We start from the raw sequence: 15,828 nt of genomic DNA on the forward strand, positions 1-15,828 counted from the left end.
GTATCAACTGGAAAATGTGTTTGCTGCTCTCTGTTTTTCCATTCCACAACTAAATGAATGAATGAATGGGTAATCTCCTATTAATTAATGAATATGCTTAGAAACAAATTGGTGACTTAATAAAGTCATGCATTTATTCAATAAAACATGATTATTCCTTCCAGAGTTAAGGACCATGATATTTGCAAAGAACTGGGGTATCACCCTACTCTAAAGTAACACTCTGTATTTATTTAAGGATTGGAGATTCCTGGACTAGTTCTGCAGTTATTTTGGTCACAATTCTACTCACTGCCAGAGATTACATGTTTACTAATTTTGTATTAAATGTGTGACTTAAGAGTTAGCATAACAAAAAATGGCAACCTTCTGTTTTAGGCCATGTATAATTCCAAAAAATAAAGGATGTAAAATATGTTATTTGGATTCAAAACATACAATGGTTTCCAATAATTTTACTATTTCTTTAAATATGAAAACAGCATATTATATTATGCTTCATTCTGATAAAATATTATCCAACATACTGTACAGTATATGTATCTTAATACTGTAATAAGAGCGAAATCTGAACTAAATAGACCTTGACCTGATCCAAGGTAGATCTTCCATCCTTGTAAGAAAGGCAGAAATAACATGAAGATACCAAGGTTTTCTTCCAAAAGTATATTCTGCTTTTTCTATTGTTCATATTTTGTCTAAGGTATGTCAAAATACAATGGCTGTTTATCTGAAAGCATGTTTTCTTATAAGAATGCAGGGTTTTGTGGTTGAAATTAGTTATTATAAATGTTCTTAAGGTGGTGCAGAAGGAAATGGAAGAGAAGCAGAGCAATATTAAATCAACATTGTAGGCAACACAGCTTTTCCACTCCAATTACAGACTGGAAATATGGAAACCATTTGTGCAGCTGTTCTGTTTTTTCTGCCATAATGGATTTTCTTGGAAGTCAGTTTTCTTAGGCCCCCCTCTCACTACCCGCATTGCTGGTGGCATCAATTTAAATTTTTCTGTAGCAATGTAATGGCTACAGTTTTGATCAAGAATATCTTGATTGCACAGCCTATTAATAATGTTTAGTGCTAGGGAGGAGTTAAAAATGTGTAGGGTCCTTACTGAGAATGTTGCATGCTTAGGGCCAAGAAAAATATGCACACAATATAATAAATAGGGGATTCCCAGTGTAGTGTAGTGGATAGTATGATGGATGAGGACTCTGGAGAACAGGGTTCGAATCCCAGCTCAGCCATGGAAACTCACTGGAGAAGTGGAACTGGTAAAACCACTCACTCCTTAAATATCTTGCTTACCTTGAAAGCCCTATTAGGGTCACTATAAGTCAACTCTAACTTGATGGCATAGGACAAAATGTGACTAATACAGAATAAGAGTAATAATGCAACTCGAGCTTCTTCAAGTTTTCTAGCTACTGTATTCTGTATTCAGTGTAGCTGAAACACCATCCTCAAGGGCAGCCCGTAGAATAGATCCATAGGTATGGGACCTACAGTACTTTGGTTTTTACAGAGTCCCAGCAGTACTGTATCTTGGTTTGTAGAATTCCTGGTAATCAGATGCTGCTTGCACCTCCATACACCACTGCCAAGTCTTGGAACGCTCCCGGGAGGTGATTATATAGAATTTTTGTGAGTCTCTGTGCTCCACTTCCCCCCGCCCACCACAGCAATTTAGCAGCATAGTGGTGTTGATAACAAAAAGAAAATATTTTCTTTTAAAATAAGGAATGAAGGCCTTGCCTTGCATCCAATTTGATTAGCACTCTAAGAAGCCTCCCAGAAGTGCTAAGCTGATTGTGCACAAAATGTTGGCTCACCATCTATCTTGTGTTAAAGTCTAATGGCAGTTGTTTTTTTATCATTGCTGCTACTGTGTCAGCAAATCTTGGCACAATTTGCCTTGAAACAGGATGCTCCAATAGAAAGAGCCTTTTCTGTAAGCTCATGAGCACTTCTGAGATGTTTCCATCATAATGACAAAAGCCCCATCTCCTGCTGACCATGTGTACTTACCCTCAAAGACTGTTCATCCTACTGGAGGTTTTCCAGAAGAATTATCCAGTACACCCTAGATGGGCATACAACTGGGAGAGTCACAAAATGCTGTTCAAACACTACGTGTCCAACTGCTATGAGTCTGGTCAATAACGAAAAGCACCCACAAGGATTAATGTTCACATATATCTGTACAGAATATAACAATTTCTATTGAAAATGACATAAAATACACTCAAAGTGCTTTTTGGAGAAAGAATCTAAATTAAACTTTAAATTAAACATGTGGTTCCTCACTGATATCAACACCGTGAGGAACTGGGAGGGCAGCAAATCATGAGAGCACCGTTCATGGAAATAATACCTGACTACTACCAATGATATTTCATTGCACAGTCAGATTGATGCAGATAGACTCATGTATATCTTGCACTCTCTATGTTCATATGTACTGCTTCGCTTTTCACTTCAAATACTTCTTCCTCAGGAGATAAGTCACAGGTTATTCTACTACGAATTCTGTATATAATCCACAATTCCAGAAACATGGAAGCTGTTTCGCTGACCCAAAGTAAAGCATATATACCTGAAGCACTTGTTTCCACTGAAAACACACACAAAGCCAAAAAATGAATATAGTTGTTCATGCTAGAAAGATCATTACAGATTCTCTACGGTGGTTTTTAGTATCAGATGGGAAGGATGACTGCCTGAGAACAAGCTGAAATGGCTTTAGATTGCAAAGCTAGATTTCCTTACCAGTGCATAATGTTATTTCATCATCATACGCATGAAATTTTGATTCATGATTTCTAGGAAGAGAATGTGGCGGAAAGCTCACGCTTCCCAGTGGACATATCTCTGGACCAAATTATTTTGGGAGCAATACCATGGTAGAGTGTGTCTGGAAAATTGAAGTGAGTCCCTTGAATTACATAGTTCTTCGGATTTCTTACATTAGGTAAGTATAAGGGGTTGACAGATTTTCTATCATTTTTCTCCTGCTATAATAAGACTTTGCAGTTATTTCCTAATTATTGTGGAGATCCTTAAGACAATCTAAAATAGCCATCTTTTTCAGTTTATCTTTCTTTCCTTGAAATTTGTGCAAACACGGATTCCTTGATCTGGTTGCCTTTAAGAATCATCATATAGTCAGTTAACTTTGCAGATCTGATACATATTTGACAGATAGTAAAGTAGCAGTTTTGAGTATCTCACTAACAACTATACAGAGTCATCACAGAGCTGGTGAACTAGCATTGGCATGATATGGTTGTGTTACTTCACACACCAGGGAAACCAGCCACCTAATCTCTCCAACATATTGGGAATTCATCCCTGTTCTACTGAATCAAGTATTCCATGGCATATGTGTCACTGAAGCAGAAGTGGTTTTTTTCCCTGTTTTAACATGAAAATTTGATATGTGAAATCATGGCATAGTAAGACACAAATCATAATGAACCTATCTTCACACAGTCTTGACTGCAGCAAAGAATATATTCAGATTTTTGATGGAAGCCTGGATTCCCCTTTTGTGCTTGGAAGAATGTGCTCTGACATCTATATTGGCTATAATTATACATCAAGTTCTAACACAATGACAGTTCTCCTGCACAGAGAATCAAATTACATAGGACACGGTTTTGATGCTTTTTATTCTTCTGTACAAGGTAAGAGTGATCTATTTATGTAACTTTAACTAATGTATGGTCTCTGTTATATTGTGTTAATATTGTATTAACATACAATAGCCATTTCTATTGTGGCCCTTCTTTTGATTGGAAGATAATCTTTACATTGTCTAAATTACTTCAATGAAATGAATGAAATGAGTTGCAATATTAGAAGATACCTTTCTGGTGTAGGACCAAATAAGAGGAGAAGATACAATTTTCATCCAAATGTTGAGTTAGGCACTCATTAGACCCACTAACATTTCAGCTCTTGACTGTTTCTCTAAAGGTTGGTTATTCAGATGTCTCTTGTGCCAGACTTTGGGCATGTTTTAAACCTGCTGCATACTAAGGCCTCTTGACTTTTTGCTTGCAATGTTATTCTTTTAACTGTATTGAGATTTTCTAGTAAATTGCCTTGGAAATATGATATAGGGGTGGTATTCAAAAATATCCTGTTGTAAAATACTAAGCAGTTTATTCTGTTGGTGTCCATGGCCCATGTGCTCTACTTCCTTGCTGATTTTTAAATGCACAAACATGGAGTCTTCTCCACCTCGGAAACTTTATAGCAACGTTGGTTTCTGCTTATAAAATGGAATAGTGAATGCTCCCTTGTACAAATAGCAAGAAAGAAGAATCACCTGTGAGGCAAACTACTGTGTGAGTGCAGAAAACACATGTTGTTTTGGTCTTTATTTATTTATTTATTTATTTATTTATTTATTTATTTATTTATTTATTGCATTTATATGCCGCCCATCTAGACATAGTCTACTCTGGGAGGCTCACAATTTAGAAACAAAGATATTTTTTAGAAATTTTCTTAACCATTGGTGGGTCTGGCAAATAAACAGCATTTCTTAATTATTATTATTTATTAAAGGTTGGGAGGTAAGTGTAAGCAATGTACCTCCTTAAAAATGGTATTCCACTAGGGGAAGGTTTCATTTCTAGTTGGTGGTGACCTTTTTCTCCTTAGGTTGGGTGAGACCTAGAAGGTCTGTGACTGGGCAACTATGGGAAAGCTTCTTACACTAGATTTCCAATTCTTTCCTTACCTGGGATAAAATACTCTTGGCTGTGTAGTTTAAGCTTTGCACACCAGCCTTCACAGGTACGACACTGTGAGCGGCCCCAGCTGCTGCTTCCGTAGTGAAACAGCAAGCTCGGGAGGCTACCTAACTTTATTGGACTCAGTACACAAATAAAAAGAAAGAAGGAAATACAGGCTTCTGCAGTCCTTTGCAGGATCAGGTCTCTGCTCTATCTAGCAAGGGTGGGAATGGTAAGGTAAAGGTTCCCCTTGACAATTTTATTTGGCCAGTCGTGTTCGACTCTAGGGGGCGGTGCTCATCCTCATTTCCAAGCCATAGAGCCAGCATTTTGTCCAAAGACAATCTTCTGTGGTCACGTGGCCAGTGTGACTTAGACACGGAACACTGTTACCTTCCCACCGAGGTGGTCCCTATGTATCTACTCGCATTTGCATGCTTTTGAACCGCTAGGTTGGCAGGAGCTGGGACAGGTGACGGGCGATCACTCCGTCACGTGAATTCGATCTTATGACTGCTTGGTCTTCTGACCCTGCAGCACAGGCTTCCGCGGTTTAGCCCGCAGCGCCACCGTAGTCCTCCACAAATTCAGTCTTTTTAGAGCCGAGGGAACATCTAGTTTTCTGACCCTTAGTTCCTTGGGAGTTACAGCACTCCTGAGGAAGCCTAGCATAACTGGCAGGAAAAGTCCCAGCTAGCAAACCTGGACTCCCTTCCAGTCCCCGGCTTAGCATCCCAAGCTGTTAAGATTGAAGCCTGCAGGCGGGGAAAGCCATACAGACCCAAATTCTTTGGGAATTTTTCTTCCCTTAGCCTCTAACCTCCCTTCCTCTGCATAGATACTGGCCTTCAGCTATGTAATCAGATGATTTTCCAAGGAAATTGGCCTCCTGGAAGCGCTTTTTTTTTTTTTGCATCTCTCCCCTTCCCCCCCCCCATGACTACTCTCCTTTTCAGACAAAACTGGTAGAAACTCCCAGACATCTTTCCAAGATGTCCGGTTCCGAAACCTCTCCCTGTTCACTCCTCTCTATTTCTACTTTGTCCCAGGCCACAGCTGTTTCCTTGGGGGAGGGCCCAGGACCTCCACTCTCTCTTGCCTCAGGCGTTTTCCTTAAGGATAACAGTCCTTCTGCTGTTGTTGAGGGGGCCTGCTCATGCTGGCACTTAGCTCCTTCCCCCCAGTGAGCTGTAGCTGGCTCACAGACACCCAAAGAACAAAAATAGCAAACATAGCCTTTGTGGTTAAGGCACTTTCTTCAGGCACTCAAACCCTTGTCCCCCCCCCCAAGAATTACACTTGGATACAATATAAAATATTTATTTTTAAAAGAGCAAAAAGTTATCAAACATAAAAAATACAAAAAAGTTTCAAATTGTACTGTTAAATGCCAAGCTTCGAAGGATTAAGAGAGCTCCTGTACATCCTTCCCATAAAACAATAAAAAGATTAACTTACTTGAGTATAATGATTTTACTACTTAATTATGATGCTATTCTAAACCACCATTGCTAAGTCTCCAATGAAGGACGGCTGTAAAACCTGTCACCTCCTCCTCCTTCTCCAACTCATTCACACCTAGAACCCCTTTCTATAAAGTAAATCAAAGTCTCTACTTCTTTATGGTATCCAATTATCATATAGTCCTTTGTTTGCAAGTCCACACCCAACTTATAACTTTCCAGCATCCAGTTTCCTGTTCCCATGCTGGTATGCAATTAGGATAGCACTTAATGTTTATCAATCTTGAGATGCAGCCTTGACTGAAAGTCACAACAAGAACTGGCTCCCAGGCTGAGATCCCAAATACCTGTGGAACTCCAAAAACCAAGTACTACAAAACCTATATCCTCACAGTAACTTTCCTAAAGCAATTCATTATTGCTAAATAACCCAAGCCCCTCAATAATTAAAGTAAATGTTTAAGTGTTATTAAGTCATTTCATCTGAAGGTAATCCTTGACAGGGTTTCCTAAGTATTTAGTTAGTTAGTTATTACCATTTGTTTCTCTCATTGAAAAGACCCCACAACATTAAAACAATATTAAAATATAATACATTACAATTTTAAAAGGAGTTATAGTTATTAAATACCTTCCTAAAAATGTGGGTCTTCAAGGGTCCAGGGAAGGATGAAATGGAGGAGCCAACAACTTGAGAGCAGCCACAGAAAAGGTCCTCAAAGTTCCTGACATGGCAATGGGATCAAGATAAGGGCCTCCAGTGGAGAACTTCAATGTTTTACAGATAGTCACCAACATTTTGAAATAGGCCCAGAAGAACAGAAGGAGTTAGTTAAGCCTCTTCCAAATCAATGTGATACTATCCTATGAATCTGTACCAACTAGAGATGGGGATGAACCACCAAAATGGCAGATCCTTGCGGTTCATAAGTCGTCAAGGTTGATGACCCTTGACCCACAAGTTTCCTCAGGAATTTCTGCTGAACCATGAATCAATTTATTTTGTTTGTTTGTTTGTTTTTAGACAGCCAGGCCATCACCCCACCCCCTTCTCACTGCCCCCCTCTACCTCCTTACCCTGGCCTGCTGGTGGTGGCAGCAGTAGTGTCGGCAATGGAATTTAAGTTGTGGTTCCGGCAGGCAAGCCTGCTCTGTCAGCCTCTGTGGGCGCCAATCAACTGATCGGTGCTTTCAGAGGCAGAGAGATCATGCTAGCCTGCACGATTCCGGCCGACTAGCCCACCCCATAGGCAGAGAGAGCAGGCTATCTGGGTAGAACCATGCTGATAGGCCCTCTCTGCTTCCATGGGTGCTGATCAGCTGATCAGTGCCCCCAGAGGCAGAGAGGTCAGGCTACCCTGCTCACAAAATTCTAGCCAGCTAGTCCAGGCCATAGGCAGAGAGAGAGTAGTCTAGCTGGGTAAAACCATGATGGCAAGCTCTCTATGCTTCCACCAGTGCCAATCAGTTGATTGGAAGCCACAGAGGTAGAGAGATCAGGCTAGCCCACCAGAACAGCAGTTTCCTTTCTACCAATAGCAGCAGCAAGACACCATAGGCAGGTTACAGGAGGCAGTGGGAAGGAAGCAGGGGGTGGGCTGTGGGGACAGAGAGAGCAGGCTCACTGAACAGCTGTTTAGCAGGCCCATAGGCCGTTCCGGCAGCCTAGCTTGCTCTCTGGGCCCTGGCCCAAATTAAGGGATTGACAAATACAAAGTGATGAATATTACATGAATCAGCAGCTTCTGACAAATATTGTGATTCATTTTTTTATTTATTCCCATGTCTAATACAAACATACACTATTCCACAGTGGCCTGTACCAGCACTTATAATTCTGGTAGCCAATTTCTATGCTAGGTGGAGCTTCCATGTCATTTTCAAAGACAGTTCCATGTACAATATGTTTGATTACTCTAATAATAAGTGTCCCAATAATTAAAAATATTACCACTGCTTTATTGTAATTTAATCTGCTATATTTGCAGCACATTACTGAATGGATAATTGTTAGAATCATTAGTATTTATTTACTATGCACCCTTTTGTCTTTTTTAACAGAACCAACTACTAATGCCCCACCTCATACTGAAACAACTGGTAAGATATTGTTTCTCCCTAAAGTATGACTTGCTGGTTTATGAAGTAAAAAAGTTAAATCTGACGCTCAGTTTCAAACTAGATGGCCAGAATGCTATTGGCAATTTCCATTGGTGTGAGGAAAATCTTGTAAGTTACAAAATATGTTTCAGAATGCAACAAGTACTTTGCTAGTGAGTAGCAATTTGCAATCACAACTAAGACATTTGTCTTTGTGGAAACATAAATAGCCAGTAGGAGCCTGGCCAACGTGTCTATTGCCACTTACATAATAAAATTGTCCCTCATTTTTGCCTCATCAGATCGCTGGTGAGCAAAGGAGTATGTTTTGAATCTTGATTCATATTTCTTCTTGGAATAGTTAGCACACATTGGCTAAAATCTGATTGCTTAATGTAATAAATGGTACTAGAGGAGTCCCATTGAATCAATGGGGATTTGGTGAATCAAGTCCTTGGTAAGTTACATAGATCCAAATGAGCCTACTCTGACTATGACCTATTATGGAATCTTAAGTACAAAAATATAAGAGTAGGCTAGCCAGTTTTGTGGGGCATTTGAAGATTTGATCCTTTTTGTTTGTATGTAGTCATTTTGTCTTTTAACAAATAAAAGAAAAAAGGCACGGAAATGCCAAACTGTAAATTTGATGCAAATGTTTGCTCATTTTTGTTATGCTTACCTTTCTAGAAGTTCTTCCTCCATATTCACCATCAGGCCCTTCAAAATGTAAGTTCAGTTTTCTCCTTTTAGGATTTTAGTTGTAAACATATGTTTGGAAGAATTCAAGTAAGATCCCTGGGGGACAATGCAGAATAATGGATCACGGTTAAATACATCTATTAGATACAACTTTAAACATGCAGTCCTACTTCTGCTATGAGATAATTTCACGACTTTCACTACATCCACTTTGTGTCACTATCTAGCCTTTAGCTCTTGGTTAGGATTGATCCGAAACCTATTCAGCTTAATGATGAGTTATGGACAATTTGAATTAATCTCTTCTTAGATGAATAACTTTCATTGTCATCTATGGGACACTTCAAGCTTACCTGCAGATATGGTTGTGGATTTACATGAAGATTGCCATCTTTATTAGAGATGCCAGCAGGAATCGGGAGGGATCCCCAAGATTCTACCCTGATGTTGCTGCTTCAGGCTGTCTGGGTGCATCTACAAGCCTTCATCTTAAAAAGAAACACAGAAACTGATTTGTCCCACCTAATACCCCAAATTCTAACAATATGATGTCTTAATTCCCTGACAGTCTCCTCATAAACTCCAGCCAGCTTCCTGCTGTGTTGATCAATCAGACATTTTTTTTCCATTAAACAAAAGGGAGTGTTTATTCATGTACTACCAATAGAGGCACCATAAACCCTTTCTAACCCACTGAAAATGATCCACAAGTCAACTCAGGAACTAAAATTGTTTTAACATTGAAATGTATTTGCTTTACATGTTGTAAGATTTCTATGTATCATCATTCAGCACTCTCATGTTCTGGAGAGTACATGGTTGCACGCATCAGCAGAGCCTATGTCCGGTCGCTAAGTTATAAGGAATGGGATCTGTATCTGAATTCTTCAGATCCAGAATGTGCACCTCAGTTTTCAGAAGACTATGTTATCTTCAATATACCATTCAGTGGCTGTGGCACAGTAAGACAGGTGAGAATTTTATAGTTGCAGCAACCGTTATATCCTTTATAACATAAGCATGTTTTTTTAAATGGGAGAAGCATTTTGTTCAATTGATGATCCAACAAAGATGTAGCACGGTGGTTGAAATCCTGTTGGGTAGAATCTGCCTGTGCAACAGGAATGTAATAATCAAAAGTGACCAATTGCTACTGGTTAAAGACTTCCTTTTGTGATTTTGGGATGTGTAGAATTTTACTGTACTTTGTGCAATCCATGTGCACCTCGAAATGGCAAAAGGTCTTTCATCAGCAGTATTATGGCACTGCTGATATGATTCCCATTGCACCATGGAGCTGCACAAGATTTCAGCCTGGGTTTCTCTTGATTTAGAAAATATACTGAGCATCAATGTTCGGAAACAAATTCTCTCTCTCCAGCTTTTCTGAAAGGTGGTTATGAGGAATGCTAACATCAGCTTTAATCTGTTAAATCTGGTCACACAATAGATCCCAAAAAGAGGAATAAATGCATCAAATTTTGGACCTCTTGCATCAAGGGTGTGCTCACTGTGAAACTTTGAAGTGTGACAGAACATATGCACATTTATCCCATTGTTCAGTGTGCTGACGGGTTGGGTTGGACTATTCTTTTTTTTTTTTAATGTCCACACATGGATGTCGTTGAAGTGGATCAATTTCCTCCAACCTGCAGTTTTTGAACCCTTGTCAGGGGTTTCTTCTGTTTTAATCTGTTCTCAGCAAGTGTGTTTGCTTGGAACTGACTAAACTAGAGCCGGTGTCAATTTCCAGTATTTTGAAAGGTATCAAAATTTTACCCCTTCCTCAGATCAACTACAGAGGGTTATGGGAAGTAAAATTATTTTTTAAATGTCTACTAGACTCACTCATGCAATGAATCACTTCATTTGATTTTTTTTTCTTAAATTACTTGCCTATCTGTATTGCTAGTTCAAACTGCATCTATGGACAGTATCTCGATTGGCAGTAAAATAGGCTCAGACTAGATAAGGTGGCTTTTGAATAGTTGTTATAACTCTGAAATATAGCAATATATTTTAAAATTATCAAATACAGTGAATGTTTATGTGGGAAGAGCTGAATTACTTATATTATTGACATGATTTTTGTTTGGGATTTTTTTACCCTTTAGGAAAAGAAAAATAACATAATAATATACTCAAACATCATCAAAACACTTGTCTCAGGTTATATCATTACGAGGAAGAGAAACTTTCAGTTACGTGTTATGTGTGAAATGAATGGGAACACAGTCGTGGAGACAGCGTTACTTGCCAAAGATGCGGTTGACATTATTGAGAGACAATATGGCCATTACAATGTGACTCTTTTATTCTATGAATCACCGTCTTTCACCTCTCCAGTCTATGATTCTCCATATTTTGTTGCACTTAATCAGAATTTATATGCCAAAGCTACTCTCCACAGTTCGGACTCAAATCTGGTACTGTTTATGGACACTTGTGTAGCATCTCCATATGCTGATAACTTCATTGATTTGACCTATGAATTAATCAGAAATGGGTAAGTATAGTTTAGATTATGACCTTTTAAAACAATTTAGTTTACCTTCTATTTGATATGCATAAGAGAAGAATTGCCAACTACAAGACAAAGAATAGACCTGGCGATGGATTTCCTTCCATGTCAGTTTTAGGCCATGTGCAAATGAGGAGTTACTTTTCTCTCTGACAACCACATAAAAAGGACAGCTTCATTCCCTTTTCACATCATATTTCATTACATCAAACAGGAATTATACTGTAGGATAACAAAGATTCCTTGTAGGTTAAAATTCCCCACTGTCAAATATGTTGTTTCACTTTAACCAAAGATTCTCATACAAAAGCAGAAGAAGGAAGAGGAGAGTTCTGGCCTGCTAGACAGAATGGGTTGTATTATGAGAGGCCTTGTGTTGATAGCCATTACAGGTATTCTGTGACAGTGTCCAACTTCTGTTTAGTGCCTGATGGCCCCAGACTCACTATTAACTTGTTTCCCAGATGGAGACAGCACCTGTCACCAGGAATAGCCTACCTCCCTGCTCCCTGTAACCACCTTGTTGGGTTTTCCTACCACATCTTTGCCACCATATTTTTAACAGGAGCTCCTGCATTTCCCTCATGTTTCCGCTCTCCCAACATATCTTTGTGACCCCATAGGTCAAGCATGAGGTAATTCCCTTCCTCTCTTCCCCTTAAACATGGAATCTGGCCTTCATGACCTCCCCCCCAAATTGACACACATGCACATCTTTGGTGGCGCTCCCATCAACAGCAGGCCCACCTCCTCAGCAACTCAGCTTATATCTCCTGTCATAGGACCAGAAGTGCTTCAAGGGTAGGGATAGATAATGACTGCTGACAGCAGAACAGCTGACTCACAACCGAAAGGGTGAGGAAGATTCTCAGGTAGACATTCTCTAGGGAAGGAGAAGGCAGCAGATCTCTTTTCTTAGACAGGATGGCACTTTTTGTCCTCCGATTCTCCCAAATGTGTACTTTGTAAGGATTTTGTTGATGTACTGCCCACCCCACTGCCCAAGAGTCTCCTTTCTTAAGCTGTCTGCAGTTATCCCTTGTTTGATGCTGGGATTTCTCAGGGTTACCTTCTGGTGGATTTCAGTCTTCATTCTAAACTCACAGAAACTTCAGTGCATTGTCCACCAGGAGGAGCCTAATTTCTGTGCCAGAAGAAGCTTTCTTTGCTTTTTGCTTGAGACTTCAGTGAAAAGGATGGGCATGAAACCTGGCAGCCTCTCCTGACTGTCTTGAGATTCTGCTTCTCTGTGGGAAGGCATACTACCCTGAGATGGAGGCTAGCTAGTTGCTACCTCTCTAAGCCCTCAGATCTGTGAGAAATCAAATTTTGTATGCGTACTTTGAAAGCAAGAATGAATGGAAGAGTCCAAACTGTTTCTCTAGCAATCAAGTGCAGAGTTCATTAAAAGCCAAAGAAATACATCCAAGAACTACAGAGTGGCAGGAGGCAAGAAAAGGGCAAGGAAAGTGTTTGGGTGGGTGGGGGAGTTGGATAAATGTCAGAACAGCTATTTGGACTCTCAAGGAAACAGAAAACATTTCTGCACAGGAGCTGTGTGTGTGTGTGTGTGTGTGTGTGTGTGTGTCTGTTTGTCTGTCTGTCTGTCTGTCTGTCTGTCTGTCTGTCTTCTGTCTGTCCAGCATACATACACGCACAACAATACACACTAATCACCCATCTTCTGAAAAGCCTACCTCACAGCCATAAATACTCCACTCCCAAGCAAACTACACCAGAGCACAGAGTACTGTCCTCTGAAGATGCCAGCCACAGAGACTGGTGAAACATTAGGAAGAACAACCTTCAGAACATGGCCAAAGAGCCCAAAAAACCCACAACAACCATTAGAGCCCCAGCAGCCTTCCCTTTTGCCCAGATGCCCAATTCATTCTATTCATTTCCTAATATTTTCACAAACCAGGGGTGGTTTTAAATATTCTCTCTCTAACAGCAACCTCTCAGGTATCAGAGTTCATTCCCATCCTCTAAATAAACATGGAAGAACTATGATTGATTGTTTTTTTTTTCAGATGTATACGAGACTCTACCTACCAAAATCTATATTCACCAAGGAAAAATGAAACTCGCTTCCAGTTTAGCGCTTTTAAGTTTCTTGACCAACACAATGAAGTTTATCTGCAGTGCAAGCTGGTAGTGTGCCGGGCAGATGACTCCTCTTCCCGATGCTACCAGGGATGTTTAGCTAGAAGAAAGAGGGATGTGCGTGAACCTCAGGAGAAGGTGGAGGTTGTTGCCGGACCAATCAAGTGCAAGGAAGAAAAGGAAAACTGAAAACAGGGTAATTTATCTTTATGGTTCCATACAGTATCTTGCTATTTATTCCTCAAATAAATGTTATAATGCTATTCCAAAGAATGCAAGCAGACATAGGAGCAATCATATAAATTGTGTTGTGAATGTTCACAAGCTGAGAGTGAAAAATTCTGTTAAGGTTTCTCTCTGTGGCATAGTAAGTGCCATGTATATATGCTGGCATGATAAAACAGACAGAAAGTAGCAGTTAAAACAAACAACTAGCCTTTATTAAGAAAATGATATTCAAGATAGAAAAGCCTAATTCTAACTAGATAGACGAATGCTTTAGAGTCTGTATTTGCTCCTTTGACAGTCAGAAAGACAGACAAGGGGGGAAAGGAGACTGATAGGCAGACCTTAAGATTATCAGTCTAGGAATAGATGAAGACCAAAAAATAGACATCAGACAGTCTGAAAGTCAGACAGGATCTCAGGCTTCTCTACCCCAAAATACCCCTTATGGTCATTTGGCTTGGATAGGTGCTAAGAGGCAGCACTTGGGGGACACCAGGACAGCATCATGCTGTATCAAACTGAGGAGTTCAGGATACATGCCAGTCATATACAGGCACCTTGTAAATTAGCTGCAATTAGCCACAGAAATTTACATGATTCCACTTGCGCACACATAAAATCCCTATAGGATTATGACTTGTGTTGAATAAGCATTATTTTTCTTAAAATATGGTTTATTGTTCTGTTTAAGTAACATAAAATATCTAGTGTTTTTAATGGTCAATTAAGGGGGGTTATGGGAAGAACCACATACATTTACTATTAGAAGTAAGCAGACTACAACTTCATTGGTTACAGTTGTCAATGGTCTTGGAGTTAGCATTGAGGATAGTTCTCCATCAGCCACCTGCCAACTGACTGAGAACATAGGTGACTGGAATAACCATGTGGGCATTCAGTACAGTGTGGCCCCACTTGCTACACCATGGAGTAGAATGTGCAGTCTTGTGAGCCGAGCCCATGGGGTATCTTTCTGCCCCATCTCCTGAAGGGGAATTATCAGGAATGGGCAAGCACCTGCCAGTCTCTACCGTCTTTGCCCGCATCTGTTCTCATACATCAAAACTTCCCCCAACAAAGTTGGAACAAATGAAAAAAATATTGTTGCTACAATCAAACATTTCCCATATACTAGCTTACAAACAACCCAACGGAGAGTGAATGGGAAAAGCTCTAAAGCTGAATGGCTGCTCCAGGCTTGGTAAGCCGTTTTATATTTCACAGGCAGACTAGAAAGAAAACGCATCCATTCAGGTCTGTCTGTGGAGACAGCACCAACCTCTCACCACCTTGATTGGCCAGGGGTGGGGAAGCCCACAAAAATTCTGATGTCCCCTGGGAAGGAGACACCCAGCCACTCCAACATGGCAGCCATTGATTCCATCCTACTTCTGCAAGCAGCCAACAAAAGCATCATCCACCACTTAAGTTGGGTGTGTGTGTCTGTTACTTTCCTTTTCGCTTCTTGAAGGAACACAAGCACATTGCACAATGGAGCTATTCATCACATTCTACATGAATCCCACAACAGAGCAACTTAAATGCCACCGTGCATGGAAAGGAAGCTAGTTGTCTGAACATATTCTTGTCTCAGATCTAAACTAGAAATGTAAACTGGTTGTCCTGGAGATTCTAGCTTTATCTAGTTGTCTGCTGGAGGGAGGGGGGGCAGAAATCTGATTTTTTTATTGTCTTCAGCACCCGCTTTTAAGGATGATATAACAATAACAATTATTCATAACTCTATTAATTCTATTGGACTTTCTGTATCCAAAAGCTTAAACAGTTTGTTTAAGCAATTCATCTGAACTAATTTGCACATCACAACTTTTAGATGGCAAGGTGGCTAACATGCATGTTGATTACTTGCTGGCTTGCAAATCAATATGTGAAATATGTCCTTCAGAATCTGAATTCTAGGCTGTTTCATCAGATAGAAATTATTTGCTCTGTGAATCAT

At 39.9% G+C, this 15,828-nt stretch overlaps 1 protein-coding gene across 1 annotated transcript in view; it reads left to right on the forward strand.

Annotated features, from left to right (window-relative positions):
* LOC110087220 (scavenger receptor cysteine-rich domain-containing protein DMBT1) overlaps nucleotides 1-15,828 on the forward strand; it is a 32,553-nt gene that overhangs the window by 15,866 nt on the left and 859 nt on the right. The window contains exons 9-15 of the mRNA XM_072995442.2: nucleotides 2,830-2,974; nucleotides 3,496-3,689; nucleotides 8,273-8,311; nucleotides 9,002-9,040; nucleotides 9,806-9,984; nucleotides 11,128-11,519; nucleotides 13,568-13,836. Coding sequence (XP_072851543.2) covers nucleotides 2,830-2,974; nucleotides 3,496-3,689; nucleotides 8,273-8,311; nucleotides 9,002-9,040; nucleotides 9,806-9,984; nucleotides 11,128-11,519; nucleotides 13,568-13,829 — 1,250 coding nt within the window. The 3' untranslated portion in view covers nucleotides 13,830-13,836. The remainder of the gene's footprint in view (nucleotides 1-2,829; nucleotides 2,975-3,495; nucleotides 3,690-8,272; nucleotides 8,312-9,001; nucleotides 9,041-9,805; nucleotides 9,985-11,127; nucleotides 11,520-13,567; nucleotides 13,837-15,828) is intronic.

The sequence above is a fragment of the Pogona vitticeps genome, chromosome 3 (genome assembly GCF_051106095.1).
Source record: "Pogona vitticeps strain Pit_001003342236 chromosome 3, PviZW2.1, whole genome shotgun sequence".
Taxonomy (NCBI): domain Eukaryota; kingdom Metazoa; phylum Chordata; class Lepidosauria; order Squamata; family Agamidae; genus Pogona; species Pogona vitticeps.